Genomic DNA, 27,681 nt, shown 5'->3' with positions numbered 1-27,681 from the left:
TGTGACAGCAGGAGGCCGCCGCCGTCGTCTCCCGCCGCCCTCCCCAGCAGCGGGCCCGAGCCCGGGCCCCGGCTTTCGCCCTCGGCGGCGCGGCGCGAGGGGAGGGGCCGCGAGGAAGCCTGTCATGCAGGACCCTACTCCGGAGCGCGGCGGCGGGAGCCCCCGCCCCGCCGAGGAGAGGCGGGGGGCGGCAGCGGGGCCGGCGAGCGGCGGGACCTCCTGGCTCCAGAGGGTCTTTGAGGAAGTGCGGGGCTCCTCCCAGCTGAGCGTGGCCCCCGCGGAGCCGCCCCCCGTCACGGTGGTGGCGGTGGAGCGGTACCTGGCCGAGGCGCCGCCGCCGCCCGCCGCCCCTCAGTACTGGTACGACGTGACGCTGGCGGACGGCGCGTGCCAGGAGCGCTGCTACCTGTCGCCGCGCCTCAATGGCCTGGTGCAGCGCGCGCACCTGCGCGCCGGCGCGCGCCTGCGCCTCACCCGCTGCTCCTACCTGTACGACGAGAAACGCCTCAACTACGGGTTCCTCTGCCTGGAGGAGCTGGAGCGGATCGGGGGCGCCGGGCTCCCCGCCGCTGCCGCCCCTCCCCGCCACCGCCCGCCGCCCCTCCGGGGCAAGAAGAAGCACTACCTTCCGCTGTGGAACAACGAGGACCCCTACGGAGACGTGTGGGTGGCAGACAAGGCCCAGGCGCAGGTGGACGTCGACGGTAAGCGGAGAGGAAGGTGGCTTTAGAGGCAGGGGTGTAGGTGGAAAGCGGCCCCGCGGCAGCCGAGCGCCCTAGGGGAGGCCTGTGCCGCTGAAGCCGTCGAAGGCGCCGGCGGAGATGAGAAGGTGCCGTTGCTTGTGCGGCTGGGCCCAGCTCCCTCAGCTGAAGGCACCCTCCGGTTGCGTTAGGCATCAAGACAAACATGCCCTGTGTGTCGCAGTTCATGTGTTCGTGTTTCTTTGAGTGGGTTTTTTTAAACTTTACAAAACGTTGACTAAAAATGCGTAGTCGTGGTGCTTGCACGCAGTCTGCTGAGGTGTCATAAACATCCGTTCCAGTAGTAGTCTCTTGGCCAGTCTGTGGGAGTGGGTGCGCGCACCTAGGAGCTGCCACCCAAAATGCAGGCAGTGGTGAGGGGCTCAGGCCGGTCCACGAAGCCTGGTGAGGAGGGAGGTGTAAGTGGGACTTCTGCACAGGTGTGATGCCCTTGTAGGCAAACAACTGTGTCTTCTGTAGTGGCTCTTCTGATCAGCTGACAGCACTTCTGTGTCATTTTTAGATGTGTCATTGCTCTTTCAATTAAAAAAAAAAAAAAAAAAAAACGAAAATAAAACTATGCTGTGTGCAGATAGCTCAGAACAGGACTTCGTGGTGAATAATATCAGGAAATGAGCCTTTTAAAATGTTAGAAACATTAAGAAAATACATGTGACATCCTGGTCTGTGCACTTTACTCCTGAAAAATGTTCAATCATGAACGCTCTTTTTTTTTTCTTTTTTTTTTTTCTTTAATCTTAGTCTCCAAGCTGACTTCTCTTGGTCAGCTGGAAATGACCTGGAGAAGCAGAGTTCACTTCCATCCACTTCTTGTGAGAGTCCTCCACAAATCTAGAATAAGGTACTACGGGAAACCAGAGAAAAAAATGGATATGCCTTACCAGGTAAAGGGGGATAAATAAATAGGGTAACACTCAAACAAGTAGCTGTAGGATATTTGGAAATCATTATTCCCATATAGTAAGCACAAACAGTTAAGATTTACGTTGTAGCTACTTTATATTAAAAAATGCTACCTTTACAAAAATGCTGAGCCCTTTAGAGTAGGAAATGGTGAGTTTAGTGTCCGTGTGTACAAACTTTGGTGGATGTGTTTCAGTTACTATAGTTCAGCTGAGCTTTTTGTGAAGAAAAAAAGTATTTGGAGATTTTAGTAGCTTAACAGCCTAAATGTTTCTGGTCTCTATGCTTTGGAAGTTGCAGTTAGTCTGTCTTGTCCAAAAAAAAAAAAAATAAAAGCAAACATTTTTAACAATTTAATCCCCTCATTCTGTCACCTGGTGACTTCCAGATAGATTGTTTTACTGTAAAATTCTTAATGGTTTTCCTAATATGTTTGCTTGTGCTATTTTTGTGTAGAGCTGCTTGGAAATGGAGACAGGAGGTATGGTGGGTTGGTCCCAGTCAGCAACTAAGCACTCACCTGCTGGTCGTTTGCTCTCCCCTGCCCCCTCCAGGAGAGCGGGGGAGAATTGGAGGAGCAAAAGCAAGGAAAAACCCATGGGCTGAGACAAAGGCAGTTTAATAAGGTGAAGAGGAAAAGGGAAGGGGGAAACAAAACGAGGAAACAAGTGCTGGAAAGGCAATTACTCACTACCTCTCACCAGCAGATCAATGCCCAGCCAGTCTCAGAACAATGGGTACTTTGGGAAGACTAGCAGCCCGTTTTATATCTGAGCATGATGTTACATGGCATGGAATATCCCCTAGGTCAGTTCAGGTCAGCTACCTCAGCTGTGTCCCCTCCCAGCCCCTTGCCCATCCCTAGCTTGCTTGCTGGGGTGGCAGAGTGAGCAACAGAGAAAGACTGTGACACCGTGCAAGCACTGTTCAGCCAGAGCTAAAATAGTGTTTTATCAACACTATTTTAGTCACGGATCTAAAATGCAGCACTATGCAGGCTGGTACAAAGGAAATAAACGCCTTCGCAGCCAGACCTGATACAGGAGGGCAACACTTTACAAAGAGCTCCAGTAACTCATATGAATTCTTCCATGGGGAGAGAGAGATGTGAAACGTCTTAGTGAAGGGCTGTGGTATTCTCTTATTCCAAGTTTCCGGTCCCTTTGCACATAAAGATAAATCTGGGTCTTTTTATTGGAGGTGCTTCTCAGTAGACAGTCTGGATGATACTCCTAACTTTCATGGCAGTTCCTCAGTCACATTTCCTGGTATTAGGTGTGGAATCAATACCCCAAGCTGATTTAGCTCAAGAAGTTAGGAGACAAATGTTACATGCTTTTTGCTTTATGCAGAAGCACTTTATGCACTTCTTTAGATGGTGGTGTGTGTTGAATTATTATTGGATTAAAAACCAACGGAATAACAAAATACTCAATGATATAATGGTTTACTTTCAAGGATGCATGGTTCATGACTAATTAGGAATATTACGATGAACTAACAAGTGTTGATTTGTATAATCTGTGTATTCAACTTGGAATAAGGATTTTAGTAGCAGCAAGGGGGAAAAAACAAGGTGTTAGATATGTTAAAGAATGGTGATATATTCAAGAGAGTGGATGGTAGTGTGAACAAAAACAGATGATTGTTTGAGACTGATAGATGAATGGATAAAATGAAGCATTTTGATAGAGCTGAGATTTTTTTTCCAGTGGATTGCTACCTTTTAAGACAATTATAAGACTGCTTAAAAATCTTTTTTGCTGCTCAGTGATCTGCTCAGTTATGGATTCAAAGTTTGCCCAGTTTAAAAAAAAATTGGGTAGAAGTCTTTGTCATGAGAAAAACATCAATGAAAAGACAGTGGTTTGTAATGCAGATTGTTTTCTGCATTTTTTTTTTTTTTTTTTGGCTTGAAAATCAGGCTTGTATTGTGTTTTGATCAAGAATGTTTAGCAAATGGTCCTGGAACATCTCAACTTCCAAAATATATTTTTCCTTCATGGATATTTTGAAATGTTATTCTAAATACAGCATTCTCTCTGATAAAGAAGAATCTTTTCAGTATTGTTTCTTGTGCGTGGTATTTCCCCAACCTCCTCCAAAAACCATAGAGTGAAACTGACACCACCTACCATTACTGAGCACTGGAAGGATAAGAGTTTGGGCTGAGTTAGTTGTGGAAGAATTCTTTTGTGGAAATTGGGGATTTCTTCAACTTCAGTATTCAATACAAGTTTTGTAACATACTCTGTATCCATTTGTAATCATCAGAGAAATTGTTCATGAGTTGAGTAGCTGGTGCATTATCCAAAATAAATACCTACCAGAATGATGATAAATAAAAGATGAATGTATTTTGTCTCTTTTTTTCTTTAGGCTTACTTTGAAGTTGCTGATGGTTCAGGCATGATGTCAATGGTTTTGTGGAATTCATTATGTCCTGAATGGTATAACAGTATGAAGGTTGGCACGGTACTTCTTCTTGAACAGTATGCTATCAAAACCAGTTACCCATTTAAAACACAGCCAACCCCAGGGGATTCACAGATGAAGAGATTTGCTACAATTGGTTAAGTATTGCAGAAACCTCTTTTGATTCAGTGAATTATAGCTGTAAAAAGGTAGCTCTTCACAGAAATAAAAAAAGTAAGTGACCCATTGCTGAGACTAAGTGATAAGGTACATATCCTTAAATATTAGCTCCGGAAGGTGTCTTAGCATCCAGGTTCTTATTGTTCCCTGTTTATATTTGGATCATGTTGACAAAGTTTATTGCCACAATTAGTTAAAACCTTTATTTAAAAAATAAATAAATACAAATCTAATCCCTCATTTCAAGTATTGGGGTTATAAAGACAGGCCTCTGAATTTTAATCTGATTCTACTTCCCGATTAATAATACAGATATCATTTGTGCACTGCTCACACCTTCTTCCAGGTCATTGAAGTACATTGTCACCTGATCTGACTTTAGATTTTAGTGTATGTGGTCAAGGCCCAAGGTATCTGCAAAGCTCCACTGAATAAAAAGTTGTATTGGTGACTGCTGTCTGTGCTGAAACAGCAGCACTGTGGGAGTGCGTATATGAAGAATATTCCTTGGCCATGAGAAAGTATTTTCTTACTTGCAGTTGTTTAGTGTGACAGATATTCAAAGGAGCTATGCTACAGAAATACGGGTGCTGCAATATAACAATAATAGCCTTTTCCAACTGGATTCGGTCACCATTTTTTTTTCTGCCCTACTTTGCTGAACATGAGTTCTTTCCCATTTTGTGCTTTTATACTCAGAACAAAACGACAGACAACATTCAGAAAATCCAAATAACTTCCTTGAAACAAGCAAATATGCATGTTAGTGAAGGATGATGTATGTATAACTTATTAGCAATGACAGTTTCCTGATATGGTTGCTACAGTGCACAAAAATAAACAACATTTTCACTGCTAGAAGCAGTGTATTCTCTGCCTAATGTATCTTTGCCTTAAAACCCGATCTTAATGTCTGAAGTGTTTGTGATGAGTTGGCAGGAGAGAGAAATGTTTAACTGAGAATGGAAGTGTGTGAGGGAAGCTGATAATGGTTACGAGTCAGTCCTGAAAACAATTATAGTTGCCATAAAACCTTTCTGTGGGAAAAGGACAGAATAAAATATGCTGTGTGAGCTGACTTTCTCTATGGGCAAATATCACTTCATTTTAATGGCTTCATTCACACTACAGTACTGATTTCTGCAAGCATTATTGGGGTAGAAATGTTAACGAAGAGATCAAAATGGAAAATTAGGCCAAGGGGCTGTAAATGGTAATAGATGTGTAATGGAAGAATTAACAGTCTATAAAGTGCCAAGGTGTATTTTTCAGACTGTGGATAAACTGTAGAAATTACTAATCTTCATTTCAATGTATGTACGGTATCTTATTTCTTTTCTCAGCACAAAGCTCATAGTTTTGTCTTACTGTGAACTTACAAAGCACGTAATACCACGCACTGATGGATCTTATACCCATATATCCTGTAAGAAGAGAGTCTAAAGAGAACAGAATATCCAGAAAAATTTCTAGAGCAGTCATGAAATCGATTTTATGCAACTCCTGGTGGATGTGGGTGGTTTTTTTTTTTGTTCAGGTGCAGTGAAATTTGATGCCTCACTGATCACTCCGTTAATATAAATATATATGTATATGCCCAATATGGGGCAATATTTCTGTTTTTTTTAAGCATGAACAATGAGTGCTCCAGAAGTTCAGCTAGCTAGTTAAAGCAATCAATTACACTGAATTGCTTAAGTAACAATTACTTTTTTCCATTATCTATTTGCAATTTGTAATTCCATCAAATCCCAACTTTCTGATGTTTCCTTACAACCATTCACCTGTAAAAGTTGTAAAATGGATCTGGGGGACTAACAAGGCCACAAGGAAAGGGATTTCCAAATTAAGAGTTCTTGTAAGATGGTATCTGGCATATTCCTAGATTCTGTGAAGCAAGTTCTGCATTGCTTGCTTCTGTCTGCAGCTGCAGCATTGTGTGACACACAGAGAGGTCCTGTTTCAGGACCTAAAACATTTGGAGCTTAAATAGTTAGTACCAACACCTGGAATTCCACTGCTAGGCAACGTGTGCATTTCACAGATCACTGAATTTATGTGGTACTGATGAAAACTGCTATTTTGAATAGCCTGGACTGACCTTAGCTTCTGAATCATCCCAGGGTATAGTCCTGGGCTGAGTATATGACTTTCATTTAATCGCAAAATGACGAAACAATTGATAAATAGTTTTGATGCATGGGAAAGTTTTGTTTGCAGGAATTTTCTCTGAGATACTGTCCTAAAACACCATATGCAAAACCATGATTGTCCTCTAAACTACATTTCTAGAAAGCAGTAGCCAAAATAAAATTCTTAAGTAGAGGGTCTGATTTCGAGTATAACACCTTCCTAACGTTGCACCGCTAGGGCAAGGGGCCAGGTATAATTATATAAACAACTGTATACACTAGTTATACCTATTTAATTACTTTTCTGGGTGCATTATTTAAATAATCACTTACCCAAACCCAAACGTCCTATAGAAGCTCCATCAGAATCTGTCTCTCTCACACCAGCAAGATTTGTTACGAGAGAGACAATCGAGTATCACGTTGCGTATTGCAGATGCTGAAGCCATTCCTCCCGTATTTTTCATTTGGTTGCAGAACCCCTCGCTTCCCCCAATGCTCCACCATGTTTGTTATTCAGCATCTAAACGGTCTGCTTAATAAAGTAAATTTTTCAGGTGCTATAGAATAGATGTGAGAAGACCTTTTGTTTTCCTCCATAGCCATGGTGTATCTCTGTCATACTAATAACTGCCTGAACTGGTATCAGATGGGGAGTTCTCATCTGCTAGTTCTGGCTTCTGTTTTGCTTCATTGTCTGCAAGTCAATTTTAGCTCTTAGTGACGTCTGAGAATGAAGCTAGCGTAAAAAGTACTTCATCTCTAATCAGTATTGTAGTATTAGTTTCTGTTGCTGGTTTTTAAAATATCTGGCTGGATCGGATTAATTGGCTCATGTAGGGAATTGGAAATTTTAATATTGCTCAGGTTATAAAATTGCATTGTTGAATGCCGTACCTGAATTCCTTACTTTATTTTGATGAAAACATAAAGTCAGAGGAACTGATTAATAATTTCACAAGCAGTGAGACAAAGTTAGAATACTTCATTTAAGAAACTGTACCCTGGGTTTTTTGTGGGTTTTTTTCTTAAGTTTTTTTTTTTTAAGTTTTTTTTTTTTAATTTGTATTCATGCCTTAAATGTTACTGATTTTTTGTTTCTTTGTCAGAAATCAGCCTTAACGTTCGAGACCCTCCTACTAAAATAAGTATTATTCCAGAAGAAAAGGTTAAACCAGAGTGGGGATTACCTGAAGTTAAATATCGGTTTATCACAAGGTAAAACAGAATTTTGTTGGTTGTCAAGCTGGAACTTAAATTTCACTACATTACACTGAATGTTAATTGGAAATGTTTTTTGAAAAGTTTATAGAAAGCTTTATGTTTTGTTATTAACAAATACCCACCTTTTTATTCTGTTTTGGTTTTAGGTCAGAACTGGATGACTTACCAAACAATCATTCCTGTGATGTTATTGGTCTTGTGACGTTTGTAGGAAGGGCTGAACGAGCAAGAAAGAAAGGTTTTTCTATAAATATGACTGTCAGAATTTATCAAACAATTTTTAACTTTCTGAATAAACGCTTATACATTTTTCTTAACATTTGTTTATATAGAACATGGCGAAGACTTCTGGCTCTATCGTTGGGCACATGCCATTGATGGGACCTCAGACCAACCATTCATACTGGAATTATTTGCAACTTCTCAGCCAGATGTGTTTGAGCATATTCACCCAAGTATTCATGTCTCTATAATACTTATTAATAATTATTTATAGTGTTTTTATAGTTGGTTGCTAATTTCAAATTTGAGTATAATTGCCACTGAATAAAAAAATTGCCATTGTTTATCCCCTCAAACAGAAAATAGCTGATCAGAAATTAAAATTTAAAATAAAAAAAAATTGTTGAAGTATTTGAAACCCTTATCATAGTGCAATATGCCAGTTAATCTAAACAAAGAGATGGGCAGCTGGGCCTGGGCCTCATCTGATCTCATTGATGTCAACAGAAACTTAAGTGAGGCGCCTGGGACAACGTTTCTTGCACCAGAGGCAAATAAAGAAGGCAGCTGGTCAAATCTATTACTCCTTTTGTCCTGTAAATAAATATTTTTTTTATAGACAGGAATAACTTAAGAGGATTGGAGGAAGGGAGAGGTGAAAGTGGAAAAGCTTAATTTCTTTGAATAAATATTTTTTGGCCAAACAGCAATCATCACCCACCCAGCTGTGTTAGTTATTGCACGTGAGCTAAGAATGATAAATTTCAACCTGGGGATTCCTTAATTAAGGATTTTAAAAGAGCTTTAAAAATTTCTTCTTGCCGCCTTTCTCTTCTCCTCCAAGCACTCATCCTTCCATTAATACTGGTTGGTGTCACGTGCATTTTTTATATCGTGTGATGCAGGACCAGCTGCACAACCCTGTTAAGATTATGGCTGCATTAATCTTGAGTGTTCTGGGGAAATGGCAAAGAATGACATTTCAGTGTTTAACTGAGATATTAACAGAAGAGTGAGTTTGTACTCTATTTAGAAGCTTTGCAGTGGCATGTCATGATTTCTTGTGCTTTCCATGATTTTATGCTTTTTATCCCTAAGAAACAGAGCCATAGCATATCCATATTTTTACTGTTTGTTTCATTGATATCCTACCTGATGAAGTATCTCATGTTTTAGTCCTAATGTGTATGCTGAAATTTCTTTGTACAGTTATTAAATTGAAAAATTAATTACATCTCCATATTGTAATTTATAACAGAGGCTCAATACATGCTGCAGTATTTGTAGGGTCAAGATCTAAAATGTCTTGTTTAGAGCACTTAATAAAATGAATCCAGTGTGTGTCAGTCTTGACATTCTAAAATCAGTGAAATATCAGGAAAAAAACTGAAGGTTTTTTTTTTTCCTCCAGTGACATATTTGGTGTGTACACAGATGAGAGTAGTACGGGACCTCACTGAGAATCCTTCCAGCACAATTTACCTTACAACTTCAAATGAAAGTCAAATATTCATTACAGGTAACTTAAACTAGTTTTAGTTTTATGTCATTCTCATCTTATTTCTTCGGAAGAGGTCTTTTCGTTTTACAACAAAATAATCAGTGCATAGTATTAGTTTCCCTAGCAGAAATGATGTTGAGTTAATAATGAAATACCATTGCAAAAAGGAAATTGAATTCTTGTGAGGCATTAATGGGTGTATCTTATGAAAAGTACCTAAGTATTATTACGTTAAGTCATTTGTTTACTAATTCTTTCAGACTGTTTTAATCCTTTGATAGTGTAGCAATGCAGATTACCACTTCCTTAAAAACATTAAAGATCACTTGCAGCTCTTTTGGCTTACAGATTTCCTTATTACAAAAAAAAAAAAAAGGGGGGGGGTATAGTCATCCTCAATTCATCTTAGCTAACCTGTTTCAGCAAATATTTCTAGTCCAGTTTTTCTTAATTTGTTTTTTCCACATAGTGTTCAGGATAGTTTCAAGAGGAGGATAGACGACAGTAATCTGCTTTGGTTTTGATACCTGATTATTTTCATTTTAAAAGGGTGGCACAAGGGCCAGCCATACACCAAGGATACCAAAGTGAAAAACTTCATTCAGTGGACTAAAACACAAAGCGAAGCTGATCAAATGAAGAAAACTGTCATTGGTGGCTATTATCCTTTTCCACGACCTCCAGATAACTTTTTGAAATATTGTAAAAACAATAAAGGTACCATACTGTCAAATATCTTTAAGATTTGTAGCCTTTTTCAGTTCAGTCTTACTCCAGGCATTTAAAGCATCAGTTAAAAAGCAATGCAGTTACTTAGTGATTACACAAATTTGTAATATCACTTAAGAAAAACTCCCTTGCATGACTAAATGTATCATAGGCTAAATCCTCATGTTACAGAAAGTATCATGGTACCATTAGCTGCAGGAGACCTGTAGCAGCTTAGCTGAGCTACAGATCTGCCCAGTAGTTTTACTCTGAATATTCTGCTAAATCAGAATTAAAGGCAGTTGTATTGAAGAATACAGTGAATTAGAAATTTCATCTGAAACTTCTGTTTGTGGTATCTGATAATGCATACTAAAAGATGCTTGTGAGCTAAAAAGGTTTACTGTTTAAATTTTTTGCTGTGTGATGTGAACATCAAAAAGATTTAAAATTCTTCAAAAATGTAATTTTAAATCTATTTAGTAACAAATTCTTTTTTCTTTTGAGTCTTGCATTCAGACATTTTGATATTGTACTTCTTTAAAATTTGTATATGGAAATTTCTTTTTTGCAGTTGAATCGGTTTTGAAAGCCATAGGTGAAACGGGGAAAGAGATTGAAGACTTGCACTACAGAGAACACAAGCGCATTGCTGTTCAGGGCATAATTAGTGCCATAAGATACATCAGCTGTAGCAATGCAGCTGAAGAAGCCTCAGGAGTGGAATGTGTTCAGGTACAGTGTTTGAGAATTAGTGCTATAGCACTTAAGCAACTATGATCATAATTAAAATGGAGAATTTTGCATTTGAGTTCAGAACCTAGTTACGTTGTCTCTTGATTAACTTCATTTGCTATTTTGAGAGCAAAATTTTTGAAAGTCATAATTTAGAACTTTTTTAAAAGCAGTGATTCAGTGCTTTTTTGAAAGCCTTATGGCAGTCCTCCATAAAACTACGTAACTTTAGAAGTTACTAGATTGACTGACTGGATAACATAATGTAAATTAGAACGTGGGACAGGCAACTACTGCAACATGCTCACTGTCACTTTCTAGACAGAATTTATCTTATTAATATGATTAGAAGATAATTTCTGCTAGCTATAATGTGACTTTCAGAAGGTAGGGTAAATTGTTCTGTTCCTTTAAATGTTACTTTAAAACTTGCAGGTTTTCGAGTTGGAAGCAATGGCTTTAAGTGCTTTAAAACTCTTAAACAATTAACTGTTGTTGCAGAAAGATACTTCTCAGTCACTTGAAAGTTCTGCTATGTCCAAAGAAGACTCTGTTCACAAGGAAAAAAACACCAACCTTCAAAGTAAAGAAGTTAAATCTTTTGTGGGGCCACATTGCATTCCTGGGGGACAACATCAGCACCAAGCTCTACTGTCAAAAAAGGGTTCAGTCAAGAGAAAGATGTCGCGCAGATTAAATACAGATACAGAACAGTAAGCTCTCTTCATAAATATGTAGTGGATCTTCTGAAAAGTGTTTACAGAATAGTTCAGAGCCCAGGCCATAGAAAATATATAAGAAAGCTTTAAAAGCATATATAGTTTGATCATTAAAAGAAAGTTAGGTACTTTTCCTAGCATCAGGTGATGACAATTACACTGTTCAGGCTCATGAAGGATTGATTAAAGCAGGTGTCTGGTTTGCAGTGCTCTCTTCTGATTAATATTTATGCTAATTTGTTGTTAGTCTCACAGATTTGAAATAGAAGTAGTTAATACTTGAACCATGTATTGTTTAGTGGCATAGCCGTGGAACAAGCAACAGTTACAGTAGTGTGAGGAAATAAGATTTCTTCACTGAAAATGCAAAATCAGGATCTGGTATACCTGTTCCTTAATTTCAAACATACCTTATTTTTTTCTTTCTGCTTAATGCAATGTATTGTATGTAGCTGTAACTTGCTGTCAGAAAGGCAAGTAGATGGTGGTCATGTGCTAACCTAAAGGCTTGAAATAACTTGTACTACTATGGCTCTGCTTGTGATGGAATTTCATGAAATTGTATTGCATCTAGTCAGATGTAGACAAAGGATATCAGTCTGATATAAGGAAATGGAATAAAACAAAATAATTTGATACAACCGTATTAGGTTCAAGAGTAAAATATCTGCTTGTATAAGATTGCCCTTTGTTGCAATGTTTGTGCAAAATCTAATATACCCATACTTAGTATTAACAGCCTGGTGCATAGATTGACAGATTTAATGTTGCAAAAATCTAGCCAGTCACATCTTTTTTTTTTGTAGTGGATTTCTCATGCTGTAAAGGGTATATTCTCAACTTTTCACATCCAAAAGTCATAATATGGGAAGACGGTGGGTATTCAGACTATTTCGAGGGAAAATGAGATGAAATATAATTAGGATTGAATGAAAACTTAAGACTAAGAAAACCCTGATGAATAGAAGTTCTGTCTTGGCAGTGTTACAGCAAACTTGTTAGTGGATTTCTGTTCTGTAAGGAAAATTCCAACATTTGAGTGTCTTCGGTTCATTCTGCCTGAAAGGAAAACATGCATGTTCCTTTGCTTTGTGTATTTTCATTTAACTAAATACTGTAAAATAATGGTGAATTTCCTACTTTAAGGGGAAGTGCATCTGTTATTCCTGTATCATCTTACCCCTATTTCACACGGTCTGCAAGAAGAAAATTTGGGTAAGTCATATGAAGTTAATTATGTTAAATAATTGCAATGATGAAACAAAGATATTTGAAAGTGAAACTTTTACAGGTCAAGAATCTGTATGGAAGTAACATGAAAGAACAGATCAGGGTAGAGTTTAATATTTTCTGTTCACTTCCTCTGCACTGATTATAGTTCAAGTATATTAGATTATTATATTCTGAAACATAATTTTGAGTGTGCTATTAAACATATTTTTAGATTTTTTACTAGTGCTACTTAGGGAATATATAGTAACAGGGGTCCATCATGGTAAGCAGAGTAATATATGTAATCCTTGTTTCAGAGAGATTACAGTTTTAAGTAGGAAAGTCAAATGTAGGAGGGGGAGGGATGCTTCATTAGCAAGCAGAGTGAACAATGTAATAGCATTAATGGATTTGCTAGCAGTGGTTGAGCTATACATCATCATTGGTGCTACAGAGGTGTAAGTATAGTTGTCCCTGAGAAGCCACTTGGCTCCTTCCACTACCTACTGGTCTTTATTAAACTTGGTTTGGATCCAGAGAAGGATTTTTTAAAAAAAAATCCAGGTAGGAATTTCAAATCCAGAGCCCTGACAAGTCTGGAACCTAATGAAATAACTACCAATGGGAAATTATTAAGAAAACCATATGAGCATTATTATTTGCTAGTCTGGGGTAAAAAGCTACTTTCCTTCGTGCATTTTGTTTAAGGGCCTTAAATTCTTGTCATTTGTTCCAAACACAGTTTGGGTAACTTGAGTGTTTGAACTCTTTGGTGTCAGTAACTTGGGATGTTTGTTTTTTTTGGCAGCAGTGATTTGGGCTTCTGTCATGGGTATATATGCCCCTCAGTTGCCCCCTTAGTTTACTTTTAGCACCTCTTCCCTCCCCGCTAGAACAAAAGAGTCATGGTGCTAGGGATATAGCAACAATAGTAATGATGGAGTTGATCATAAGTTGTTGACCATTCTGCCAGTATTAGTGTCCTCCGGGCATGCCTGTTTTCTTTAAAAACGTTTCTTGGAAGCTAATTTGTAAAAGCTTTTTTCTGTGGGATAAACAAGTCGCTTTTGAACCCACATGTCTGTTGTTTCTAGTCCTCTTGGTAGATAATGCATTTTCTAGGGGAAATGGTTGCCTGGCTCTGCAGCCTGTTTGTTAAAAGCGTAACACCTGGCTTTTAAGGTCATGTATCTGCAGGTGGTGCAGGAGTTTGCAGGGACTTGTGGCACAAATCCATAGGAAAATCAGGAGGTGTTTTGGAATGTGAGCAATCCTGTCTTCTTTTGCTTGCTGAGAAATGTTCCATTTTTTCTTGGGGGTGGAGGGTGGGAAGAATGTTTTCTCCCCATTTCTTAAAAGTGAAGCAAAAAGTTAAGGCATGTTTACTTTGTTCTCTGCTTTTCTCAATCTGCTACTCTCCTCGCTACCTGTGTGTCTGCTCTATGCCATTAGTGCTAGAACCCCAACTAAAGGAGGAGAAAGTCTGTGTTGGATTATGGAAAGCTGTTTCACTCTATATAATTAAAAGGTAACTTGTGTATTTCTGTAATTAACTATGAAGTTGTGCTGAATTCTCCAAATTGCAGAAGAAAAATAGAAAGTTAGCCTGACATACCTTAGAATTGAATTGTTTTCTGTTCTGTTGCTTAGAAGTAGCAGAATGTCAGCTCTCGTTGAAATATTTTAATACATTGATCAAATAACAACAATAGAGGTATATTTTGAAGTACATATTCTAGCTTAGATTATTTTGTGTCAGGTATTTTGTGCAGCTTTTCAGCATGTGGTTGCATTTTTTAAGTTTTTTTGTTTTTAAAACATAAAAGCTTATTTTAAGGCTTTTTGTTGACAGCCACAGTTCCTACATTTCTGAGGTAGCTTATTTATCTGATTATTAAGGGTTTCAGAAAGAAAAAGGTAAGAGGAAACTGATCAATTTAATATTATTGTTGATATTTATGTCCTTGCTAGTAGAGACATTCAACATAAATGTACTTTGAAGCATTTAATATACCCCAAAGTAGTTTAATTGATAGTTTATTGTGAATGGGAAAGATCAGGAATTTCAGAAAGGTTTATTTTTATGTGGAAGTGAATAAAACCACAGTAGTTTTCTCAGCATTTTAATCTCTGCAAGTTTAGCTGTGCAGTTACCATGGAGTTGCTGGTGCACTACATGCTCACACTCTTACACTGCTTGAAAGTAACTTGTGTGCTTCTATCCTTGCAGTTTCATTTCTAAATGTTTACATAATTTAGACCCTTTCCTCCTTTTTCAATTCCCTCTGATGAGAGCTAAGGGATGGGGATTCTGTAATATGGGGAAATTCATCTTGAGGTTTGCATGACTGAAAGTGTCCCAGAATTTTACGTTTCCTTCAAACCCCTTTTTCAAATAAGTCAGAATTTTTGGGGGAGAAATGGCTAGATATCAACAATCAATTTGTGTAGACTTGTCAAATTATTGTAGAAGGCTGTTTGGTTTCTCTGTTACTTGCCATGGTAGATGCAAATACCATAATAGTGTCATGACCGTTGACTTGATTTCAAACTGGTCTATAAAATAAGGCTTTTACCAGTTATATCAGTGAGTGGGGTGTTTTGTTTTGTTGTTTTGAGGCACTTTAATCCCTTGCATCATTTGGGCATAACTGCAAGTTGTAACTATTTTCTTAATTTTTTTTATCCCATTTAGTCCCAGTGCTTAGGAAGTAGGTGTGAAGCACAAGACATGCTTATTTTCCCTATATTTTCTGAAAGTATTCATCTGCCATCTATTTTGAATATTGCTATTTTCATTGACGATACTTTAAAGGAAAACGACTGAAAAGGTGAATACCAGTGCATCTGGAAATACTGAATAAAGGCTTTTTTGCAAGTGGGCATCTGTGGAAAGGGGAGTCTGCAGAATGCAGGTTGAGAATAGCAAATTTGGCATGGCACAAGTTCTCATAAAGTTGGCGTGGGCAAAATAGGAACATAGGTGGTGTGGTGTACAACAGCTACAGCATATTGCAGTAAGTGGAAGGATCTGGGTTATATCAGGTGGCTTGCAGACATACTGGCTGGCAAGGAAGCACATAAACTGTGTGTATAGACAAGTAGGTTTCCCTTACGAACCTAACTCAAGTTACGCTGTGCACACATCCAGCACAAAGCAGTCCTGGAGGAATGATTTATCAGGCAGGTAGGAGAAATCATCCCAGCTACAGATCTGTGAAAGAAGTTGGGAAAAATTGTGACAAGTTAGTTTCATATTTTTCAGAGACTCTACTAGCTGTAAATCAGAGCCTATTCACCTCCAAAACCAGACAGTTTTAAAAGAAAAAGAGACCATTTTCATAATATTGACTTGTCAGCAGTATGACTTGGTTTAATCCTCTGCTTTAAGGAAGAGGGAAGTTGGCAAGTATCTAACTTGACACATTGATTTCTGAGCAAGCCTTTCCTAACATTGTGCTAGATTTTCATATCTCTTGTTGAGAAGTCAAGTCTCAAAAGTGAGAATTAGTTTTGTGGGCATTAATTTTTGAATAGGCTACTTTTGTTAATACTTTTGAAAATGTCTTCTAATGGCTTGACACTGTATTCATATAGCTGGTATGTAAATATTTAATTTATTGTTATGCATACACAGTAATTACTTTCCATGATGGTTCTTGTAAAGGGAATTAATTCTTCATAAGATACTATTTTCATGGAAACATTCTTTTATCTAGAAATAATACCACAGAAAACACAATGTAATTACTGAATTATGATTTTAGAAAGAGACAAACTTTCCTGCTACCTTTAGTCAGAAAACATACAAATACCACTGCATAAACTTAGATCTGACACCTTGGCTGTATCTTTCTGAGGTTGCCCTGGATCTCAAAATTTGAAAAATACTTTGGACTACAAAGTCACATAGAAACACATACAAATTTTTATTTACCAACATTTTCAACACAACTCTGCTCAGAAATTTGGATGGGGGGTGGGAAGCAAGTAGGGTCATGCTGGTTTAAAGTTCTCTATGTGACAGCTTTTTTGTTTACAAAAATAGGTGGCTGAAACCTCAGTTGTACAGTTTGTGCTGCTTGAGTGAGGATTCTTTTGTGCCTAGAGTTGGAGATCACAAGAAGGTCACTCCAGTACTTAGCCCACGCCATGATGATAGTGCATTTCATAAAATGTACTTTCATACTTAAAAAGCTTTTATCTTTTCACTAGATTTTAGATATTTTCCATTTGTTATGAAACATTGACATTAAATTTTCAAGATATATCCTAATATGAAATGGGCAAAATTGAAAAAAAACCTGTAAATCCTTATGACTGAAATACAGAATGCGCCACTAAACAGCATGTTCATCTTTGATTCCTTTTTCACTGTCTGTATATTGTCCCTGTGTATTTGCAGTTACGGTATTTTATTAGTAACTGCTTTAGTAGTCTGGAATTGTAATGGTACCTTAACAAAGTCTTGCCTACGTCTCAGTTGTTTATGATGCAAGGTAATCAAGGTAGTCTTTTTCTTAAGTTTATTCAGACATCATGGTGAGTTTATAGTATGAGGAATGGAGCAAAGAAGAAAGGAATAAATGGGCCTAAGAGCTGATTTTACCATGTTGTGGCTGCAGAGTATCTGTTACATTTTTCTCCTGCAAAATATCCTAGGAAACTCATTAGAGAGTGTTAGAGAATAGTTGCTTCCCGTTAATTCAAAATTTCATGGTTAAAAATGAAAGTATAACAGAAATCTAGTTTGCTTGATTGAGCTGATTGTTGCAACAGTGTAGTATGTCCAAAGGAAAATATATATTTGGAATTTTTCTATCATTTTGGATTCTGGAGTGATGACGCAGCTCCATTCATGCTTTAGCTTTGACTGCTGAAGGGTGCTGATATGAAGTGCAGCATCATGCTGTGCAACTTCTTTACAGTCAAGTCATAAACCCGTTGGCCATCTGTGGTGTTCAGCTTGTGTCACACGTGCTATTTCCAGTAGGTGCCCAGTAGAGGGCAACAAATACTGGTTTTTGAGTATAAAATACTTCCCTATTTACTTCATAAAGCAAAGAAATGCAGCAGTTCTTGTCCTAAGCTCATCAAAACTGATTTACTGAGCGTAGTAGGTCTCGTTATGTCAAGCTGCTGTATTACAAGTCTCATGATATGGAACCAGGTGCTAGTGCTCACTCGTTCAAGCTTGTATCATTTATCACTAGAAATCTGTCAAGGTTTGAACTTTTGCTGCATAGTGTTTGAGGTTAAATAGGTTTTAAATATATATATACTATAACTTTCTTTTTATAGCTTGGATGAATTTCAACATGAAGATTCTGTGCAAGATAAAACCGGACAGGCTGTGTCAGACAATTTACAGTACTGCACAGGTATGTTGCAAATAGTTATTAAATTAATCTTAGGAGGTTTAAGCCTACTTCTTCTCTACAGGTCCAAAACAGGCAACAAAGATATCCTTATAACCCTTGTTTGTCAAGACAGCTCTTCTGTACATCTGGCTGCATCAACCTCTAGGGAGCCACTGTAGCAACGTATTGTTAATGTCATTCTGCTCAGTCATGTCCCTGATGTGTTCTAAAGGATGGATGCAAGGACAGTGTTGGGCTGTTTCCCAGTATGGGGAATAAATTCTCAGTGTTGCTTTATATGAGTTTTAAGTTAGTTTTGTACCTCAGAATCAGTTAGTAGCATAAGACCTCACATCTTCTGTTGGCAGTTTTCTTGCTATAGTGATCTGCATGTGATAAAATTGTCCCTCTCTGGGAAGGCAGTCCCAAAGCTGTGTGAGTACCTAATTTAAAAGACAAATACAAGATGTGGGAGGAAATGGATGAAATGTACAAGCCAGTAATAAGAATGATATTTGGTTTAGGGATTTTTTTCTAAGTTAATGTTATTAATTTTTTCTTTCTTCCCCTACAATTGAAAAATAAACCCGTGTTCCATGCAGTTAGTTTCTTGATATCTATTTTTGGATGAAGGAAGAAATCTAATTTGTCAGTTGTCATTATGTGCAGTTTGGTCTGTTTTCTATTTCATGCAAATATTTTGATGTGTTTTCCTCTTTTCAAAGCTGACTGAATATACTCTGAGTCATGTAATTTTATCTAAAAGTTCGTCTACTACTAGCATCTGTCCCAACATTAACATCTGCCAATTTACTTCTGTATATAGTTATATTATATATAATGTTGTCCATCCTTTTATTTTTGCAAGACAGCAGTTCATCTTAATTTAGTAATGACCTCAATAGGTTTTCTTTGTAGTCTGTTGAGGATGATCTACTCCATCATGCTGCTTTAAAGCAATAGAAATTACAATTAATTTTCCCAAATGTTTAATGTATTAAGATACTGAAATAAAGAGGAAACTTTCAAATTGGAGAAAAATTTGTACAGGTAGCTGTTTAAAGTGAAGTTTTATTCCAGAGAAGGCAGCCTCAGGTACTATGCAGAGATCTGTTTTTCAAAAGTAAGAAAACATATCCATAAGTAAGTTTGATAATTAATTACTTTATTAGTTGTTAGTCTTCGGTGAAATTTCTTGAGAAATCTGATTGAGTGTTCTCACATGAAATTATTTTTACAGGAATTTCTGGTAGCTGTAGTGTTTATTATGCTATGCTGTTACTCTCTCTAGAATTGTTGGAATAGATCGTCGTGTAGATCTCATAAAAGGAATGCACGTATGTGGTTTCAATTAGTTGGTTTTCAAAAAAAAAAGGACATGAAGATGTACAGTGAAATACGTGCCTCTTTTTAACTGTAGTAAAGAAATCTTGCATTAGATACTTATATATAGATGCTTTTATTTAGATATTTATATCTAAAATACAGATATATTTAGATACTTTTATTCTTAAATTAAAATAGCATTTACATTGATATTTCATACTGCATGTGAAACCCTGTTTAACTTCAATTGGCTGATATTTTGAGTGTAGTCCAAAATCAATGAATCAGTCTCTCATCTAATGTAAGTATGCAATAATTATATGAATGTTAGTAAATGTAGCTACTAAATATATGTACATATTTTTCTCACATAACATCAGTCCTACTGGCAATATTATTAGTCTTGTATAAAATACTAACTGTTTAGCTGATGCTAGGTTTATCTAAATAACAGCATGTTTATATTTTGCTTAACAAGCCTACTAATTATGGTGTGTGTATCAAACTGAACAGTTTCCTATGCTGTGTTCCTTCAGATTTTGAAGATACCTTTTTTTTTTTTTTTGCAGTATTCTGAGATTGCATATCAATTACTTACATCTAATATACTTATTTTTCCATTTACTGATACATGCAGGTCATAGTAATTCATAGTGTTGTTACCATGGTCCAAGGTAGAGGCTTTTTTTTTTTAAATACCAGCAAGGGAAACTGCCCTTAGCTGCCTTTAGAAGCTATTTATGGGAACGTGAAATTCCAGCCACCCGCCCCCCCTTTATAACTCTGTATTAGTGGTGCTGACACTGTTTATGCTAAGTTAATAATGAGCGTACAGGTAGGACACACAAATTACAGCACCAATGATACACTGAGGAAGAAAAGTAAAGTCATGATTGATGTTTTAGAAAGATAAAGGTTTTTTTTTAATCCCACCACTTATATTCTGAAACTTTTTTGTACTTTATTTGCCAAATGTATAGTATTGTCTTCATACTTGTAGAGAATACTGTAATTCTCCAAGTAAAATGGTGAGAAAAAAATGTTTCTTCGTGTAGTAGCTTTCGTGTGCCCCTTTATCTTATATGATGAAATCCAGTTTTGTGAGAAAAATACTGCAGACTATTTTATGCAATCCAGAGCACACTTTCAATTTCAGTATTAGGATCAATTTTCTTTAAATTCACTGTCCTTTGTTGTCTTAATTCAATGCAGAAAGACTCTTATTTCCCTTGCTGAATGTTCTTGCATATGTTGTATCAAGTTTGTCTGTGTGCATTCTTGTTTCTTCATCTTTGAATAACCTGATACTCCATCATAGCAATTATGACACTAAAAAGAAATGTAGTAAAAAAGCTTGTGTTCATAGAGAAATGTTGGGGTGGATAATATACAGAGGTCAGAAGACTATTTCATGAGAAGTTGTTTCATAGGAGATGTACGAGATACAGGGCTATACTGGGAATATTTTGAAATGAGCTTTCTAGTAAGCTCAAAAGGTGAGGTTTAACACTTGCCTTCAAAATTGGAAGTGATGGTTATATAAGCTTTTACCATCAACAATCCTCAAGTTACATGTAATAGGAAAGAAGAATGGAGCTATCATTGACTGTATAGCAAGAAATTTTAAATGTAACATAGTCCCCAATGTAAGCATATAGTTATTGTGCAAGGGATGGAAAAGTTCACCTTCACTTGTACCCATTTTAAACTTGTTTTCATGGTTTCCGGCAGTTCATTGAACAAGTCACGTGCTCTCCAAAAACAAGCCACGATGATGCTCTTCATGTGGTGAAATAGGTCTTTTTACTACAAGTCTAGCCTCTAAGATTACCAGTTGACTCATGTTCCAACCCTAGTTTGGTTTATTTGTTGTATATTTTGAACATTCTGCCACGTCTTCATACTCGAAATGTTCTAATGAAAATATTTCTCATCTAGCAGAGCAGTTACATGATTCCATGAGTGTATAAGCAACTAAACATTTTTTGTGTTTATAATAGACCAAGAAGGAATGAGTGATATGCCTGAAACTGAAGAGAGTGGAAGAACTTGTGATTCGTGGCAGAGTGACCTGTGGGCACGAGTGAAAGACAAGTTAATGAAATATTTGCATCACAGCACAATTTTCCCAGAAAGCATCCCACGTAAATTTGATTATGTGCACAAAGACTTACTTATGCAACAGTACAACCTTCATGCAGCCGTGCACCAGCCAAAAGAAACCAGAACAGATAAAAATATCAGTGAGTTTAAAAGTGCCAGTGGCCTTGGGCATTACGAAGTGACAGTTCTGGGTAAGTATTTGGTAGCTCGGCTTCTAAAAAAGGTTAAGCAAGAGCAGTATAAGATCTTAGCTCTTTGCTGCGTTAACTTGAGAATGACTTGAAGGTTCGTCAGAATGGATTTCTCTAAATTAATCCGTTGATTCTGAGTATTTCTTGAAGTTTAAAAAAAGATTGACATTTTAGTTTTTTGTTAGAGTCATGATTTAGCATAATTTTTTACCAGAAAGCTGTAATTCTCATTAAAAATACCTTTAAAGGAAATGACTGAATATCTTGTTTCTAGTATCACTTTTCATATAATTGCAATTTTGTGTATAGGTTTATGTGTAACATTTGAAGAACGTGTGTAGTCCTTAAGCTATTGATTTTTACAGTTAAAGGTAGGTCCTGTTCACTAATTCAACCAGTCTGACGTAATCAGGTAGATTATTCAATTGCACTTGATTGTCAGCTGATTTTCCTGCTGGAGAGGTATTAATCAGAAACAAGTTAGTGTTCTTAAAGGGAAAAGGACAACTGTAAATGCTTCTTTTGAGCTTTATTCTCATTGAGTTGTTTCTTGAGTACTGTTGCTCCTCAAGTGCCTTTCTCCTGTGCTAGAAAATTAAGGACTGTATTTTAGCCATACTCATCAACTGCTCTCTGCTGCTTCTGATTAGCACAAAGTGTCAGTTGATTGATCTTTATTCATTAAAATATAAGTATGCAAGTTGATGTGTATCTGTTTGTTAGCATTGCTGTGGGATATTAATCTGTTTGATTTTGTTTTCCCATTAGAAGGAGAAGGAAATTGCCTAGCTTAACAACGCTTATGTTAAGTTCCCATAATTTAAAAGTTTCCATTATTTGCTAAGGGAGATTTGCAGAGAAGGTGTTTGAATATTTACACTCATTAGAATCCTGGGACTTACAATATAATGAAGACTAAAGTAGCACAAGCACTGCACCACATATTGCATAGATACACTGGTTGTAAAATGAATTTCTCTGCTCTTGTAGCAGCAATAAAGTTAAAAAGGAGTGTGAAATGACTTCCAATGTCGGTTTAATATTTTCTGAGCTAACAGCATTGTTAGCCTTAAATCATAGTATGTTACATCATCATATCAATTTGAATGTGGTTATGTATGAATAGATATACATTTATATATAGAAATTTATTTTTAGATGTGAGTTATTAATTAATGGACAAAGAACAAATAAATAAAAATCAGCATTCAGCCTGCAATAGTTTGGGTTTTAAAAAAAAAGAAGAAATGGTGCATGAAGTTGCTAATGTGCTGAAGATGAAGTTTTCTACTATCTTAAATATTTTTTTCAACAGGTATAAACCACGATGTAGCAATAGATGTTGCATTTCTTCCGCTGTTTTGTCCTGAAGATCCCCACTTATTTCAACTAGAAGACAGTCAAAATGATACATTATTGTCTTGTATGAGTTGCATCTCTGCACGTCAGCAGAAGGCCACCAGCAACGAAAAGCTTTGTGACATGTTTCCACTTTCAAGTGAGACTGGCTTTCACTGACGTTACTCGTTTGTCCTTTCTTGATTTATCTTGCAAGAGTTAATCCTCTAGAAATCTCTGCTGTAGGTCAGACATTGTTCACCTCTTCAGTGAAAGACACGTGAATTCTCTGTGACCACCTTTAGTAAATAGATGTAACACTGGACTTCCAAGGCAGTTTTTACTGCAGCTGTTGTCATACTTTGAAGATAGTATTTTAATATCCAAACCACAAACTCCTAAGTGACCTAAATAGTATTTGCAATTATTTGTTGATGCAAAATTATACTGACGTAGAAGTCAGTATGCGTGGCTGAGCATGTGAATGTTTGGCTTGATGTGCTTTGAAATAGAGTGGAATAACTGTCCTTCAGTCAATCCATTTCACTGACGTCACTTTGAACAGCTGCTTTAACGCAACCTACAGTGCCTCTAAACTGAAGTATTTGCCTGCTATTGAATTATTTTCTTTCAGATTATGCTTCTAATTACTGGCACCTCACAACAAATACTGTGAACACTATTAATGTGTATCATACTGCAAAGTGCTGTATAGGCATCGTGCTTTCCTGCATGTTTATATAGACAGACCTGATTTTATTTAAATACATCTTTACTTTCCTTGAATAATAGTATGAAATCTGAGAATCACTAATGGTTAAGTAATGCATATTTCATCTTTTCCATATCTAAGTTCTGGTGCTGTCATTGCCAGTGATTGAATTCACTAATAAAATTCTACTCGGGAAAAAAAAAATCATTTAATGATTTTTAAAAAAGCATTTAATAGTTAGAGTGAGGTTTTTCACTGAAAGAAGGTTGAACATACCCACATTACTGCATGGAAAACAATGTCAGTTCAGTATACCTTTTTACTGTATGTATATTAAACCACCTTTTCTTAACTTCTAGATGAAATTGTAAAAGCAGCGATGGATCTAGACGGCAAACATGTTGTCTGCATCTTGGACATCTGTCACTTGGGTGATGATAAGGTGGAAGTCTTTCTGAGCAAAATCTACAAGACAGTGGAACCTGGTGTGCTGAATCCAGTGTAATTTAATAACTTATTTTTCAAATTTATATTGTTCAAAAAGAGGGAAATAAAATTGCTGTAACTTGAATACACCCTCTACACATTGCACTTTTCTAGAACTAGCAGACACAAACATAAAATTATGATTCTTAGAGCAATTGTAATGGTCATCCGTGTAACTGAGAAGGACGATCGTTGCCTTTATTTTTCGGCAGTCTTGAAACAGATTACACAATGTCTTGGTCACTTATGTTCAAGAAGGATGAATAGGCAATACAGTGAGCTTATCTTTTGATAGGATACCAAGGAGTATGATTGTCATCTCTCTCTGCCTGTGCACATACGTACACAGGAAATATATATATATATCAGAGTGAGAACTGAGAAGAGAAGCAAGCTTTCCCAATATTAAAGGCAATGTTTGCAAAAGAATGAACTGGCTGTGATATAAATTTAGGCTGGAAATCAGAATAATGTTTAGGATTAGAGCTGTTATGTTCTGTAGTGATCTTTTAGTGGGAGATACTAGGGGCAGCCTAACTGCTCTTTAGGCTTGAAGCTGACTGTGTTTGTGAAAGGGATTGAGTACCATGGTGCCTTTAGTACTGGGAACTGGACTCAGCGAGCCAAGAAGCCACTTTCAGTTCTTTTTACCTGAGCAAGGTCAACTGCTGTGTTTTTATATGTCTGCTTTTGTATATACAGCGTTGGGTAGTGAATGTAGCACTCAAAGGTTTTTAACATATTTTATTTATTAATTATAAAATAATGAAATATTTTAAAAAAGAAACTTTGTTAGTGGAACTTGCATCTAGCTTTGCAAGAGAAAAACTGTCTTTGAGTGCTTAGCGTGGCAGGATACACAGTTTGTCACACCATTAGGTTTTTTGCTGTCAATCACCACTATCCTCTTTCTTTTTAGTAATAGCTGTATTCTGAGTACATGAAGGAGCTCAGCAGCTGCGAGAAGCTGCTACTTCCGCAAGAGTGAGAAACTCTGTAAAATTTTGTCAACTTTTTGCCTGTATACTAAGTAGCAGCTCGCTCCTGCTGAGTTCAGAACCAAGTCCCACTTTTTCCTCCCATGTCAAACAGCCTCAAATCATTTCAAATCAAATCAACTGGATCCTTAGGAAAGTATTCTCAAGCAGGAGCTAAAACACATTGCTATGTGACAACTTGTCCATGTGAAATGCTGGTCTCAGTTCAATTCTTTGAGAAGAAATGATTGCATTATGGAAACTTGCCAATTAAATTGTACCATTATTGACCAAAGCCCACAGTTAATTTATAGGAACAGATTTATTCTTTTGTGGAAAACTTCTAGGCTTGTTTTAGCAGCCTGTTGGTAACTGGGGAGTCTCTCTTTCGACTAGTAACTCACTTGTCTGCCCTGGGGATTAATGAGAAAAGTTTAACTTAAATTGCACAGAGACTAAAAGTTAATTAAATGTGACTATGTATTTTATGTTTATATTTTGTATGGATCATATAGTATTAGCTCTAGAGCAATGTTTGTCAACTCATGCCTTTCAGAGTACATTGTAACCTTGCCACAGAAGGCAAAAGGAAAACATACCAACCTGAGAAGAGCACAGTGCTGCTTGTGATATGGTATTTGTGTACTTTTGTTGCTTATGGGTATGTGAAGATAAGAGGGTATTGCTCTAGAGTGAGAGAGATTAGCACCAGCACTTCGTGTACCAAACTGAGCCATGCTGACTGTGTCAGCCAGTATTTTTTATTTAGATATACTTCAGGTCGAAGTCTAATTTTAATGAAACGATTACTTCTAGGAGCAATTTTTAAAGTAATTGTACGAAAGGACTGACGTGGCTAACGCTGTTGCAGAGCCCCTCTGTTCAGTTGTTCTAGCCACTCCGTCCATCCCATGCAATAGAAATGCAGCAAAGGCTGTTTGCCACATTGCACTGCTGACTACACTTTAAACATGTAGCATTAATCATTTCATCCTCCATGTTAGGACTTCCTAACTCTAAAACAAATATCACAATGGTGTGGAATATGTATAATATGCGCTTGAGACTTTAAAGTATATAATTTTATTTTACAGAAGTGTTGTTTGAAATTTTTCATGGCAAAAGCTGCGAAGGAGAGATACTTGCTCTTGCAGAATGAAGCGCCACTGTTAGAAGCGCAGGCTCTAACTGTACTCTAAATCTTACATTTGCATGTTTCTTATGTTTCCAGCATTAATTTTAAAGAAAAACAGTGGAAGGTGAACTGTATGTGGCTAATGGTACTTTTGAGTGTGTAAAACTTGCTGAGTCTTAGAGGTAAGATCAGTTTTGAATTAATGTGATGTAGAACTAGCGCAACACTGAAAACTGGAGAATATGAATAAATGAATTAATATATGTAAACGTCTTGCATTACTTCTTTCAATTTCTTTCAATTTTCTTTTCACTTCTGAAAGCCGTTTCAGTTTTCCACAAATCTTCTCCACAGTCATGTTTACTCTTTTAAAGAATCTTTACAAGAGAACTAGGTTGAGCTTCTAGCAAAATACATGCCACCAATCGCAGCGTCTCTTGGCTTTCAACGCTGTGTGCAGCATGACTTTTGCAGAAAAATGGGAAAAGGATCTTGATGACTTTATAATTTGTCCTTTATTTTCATTATGGACTAGAGAGTTCTGATATTAGCAAGGTTTTCATTTTTCTGTTCTAATATAAGAAAACAAGAGTTGATACTAGTAATTGTTATGGAATACAACACTGAATTCAGAGAAAAAATCCATAGAGCCTACAGCCAGAAATGGAGAGGTGTGTGATAATCTTTCAGACATCTCAATGTAAATCTTGAAAGTGAGCTGGAGTGTGAAAAATGGGCTGAAAGAGGTAGTTTGCTTCTGTGATCCACTTAGGTGATTCTACATCTCTTGCACTGGTAAAAATCAATGTTAAAATCACTTTTTTTTTTGTTTATAATAAACACCAGAACAAGCTGGACCTGACAGAGTAGATGACTGAAAGAATCTGAAAGGAGAAATGCAGGGAATGACTTGGTTATCTTAGTCTGTAAGATGGGTAAGTTTTTTTTAATATTTCCCTCCCTCCACTTTTGACCTGCTTAAGAAGGTCATTTGCATCACAGATTGCATTGTGATGTGAGAACCCTGAGCCTCCATCACTGAACGAAAGCTGACCTGGTCTTCTGAAGTGACGTTCGGGTTGAAACAGGAGCAGGCACGCTTGAGCAATCTCTTAGGAAGCAGCATCAAAGCTGGAATTTGTGCAGTAATGGGAGAGAAGGAGGGGGAGAGCGATGCTTTGTGAAAAAGGAGCAGAAAGTTGGGGCCGAAGGTTACTCGCGGGTCCTTCAGGCTGCACCTCTTACGTCACAATAGGCAGGCGTGTCACCCGTGTCCCCTGCCAACCCTGGCTCCAGATAAGCTCACTGACGCCTCCAGGACTCACCTGTGTGGTGTCATGT

General features: G+C 37.3%; 1 protein-coding gene across 1 annotated transcript; it reads left to right on the top strand.

Annotated features, from left to right (window-relative positions):
* Positions 1-13: 13 nt before the first annotated feature.
* RADX (RPA1 related single stranded DNA binding protein, X-linked) lies at positions 14-26,603 on the top strand. Its single transcript, XM_068411857.1, has 15 exons — positions 14-704; positions 1,503-1,645; positions 4,044-4,236; positions 7,501-7,609; positions 7,762-7,853; positions 7,948-8,070; positions 9,249-9,356; positions 9,888-10,055; positions 10,621-10,781; positions 11,283-11,494; positions 12,647-12,715; positions 18,014-18,093; positions 21,399-21,692; positions 23,008-23,190; positions 24,102-26,603. The coding sequence occupies exons 1-15, from the start codon at positions 125-127 to the stop codon at positions 24,245-24,247; spliced, it is 2,661 nt and encodes an 886-aa protein (XP_068267958.1). The 5' UTR covers positions 14-124; the 3' UTR covers positions 24,248-26,603.
* Positions 26,604-27,681: the final 1,078 nt, after the last annotated feature.

Source organism: Nyctibius grandis, chromosome 13 (genome assembly GCF_013368605.1).
Source record: "Nyctibius grandis isolate bNycGra1 chromosome 13, bNycGra1.pri, whole genome shotgun sequence".
In the NCBI taxonomy this organism is placed as follows: domain Eukaryota; kingdom Metazoa; phylum Chordata; class Aves; order Nyctibiiformes; family Nyctibiidae; genus Nyctibius; species Nyctibius grandis.
This window is presented reverse-complemented; position numbering and strand designations above follow the sequence as displayed.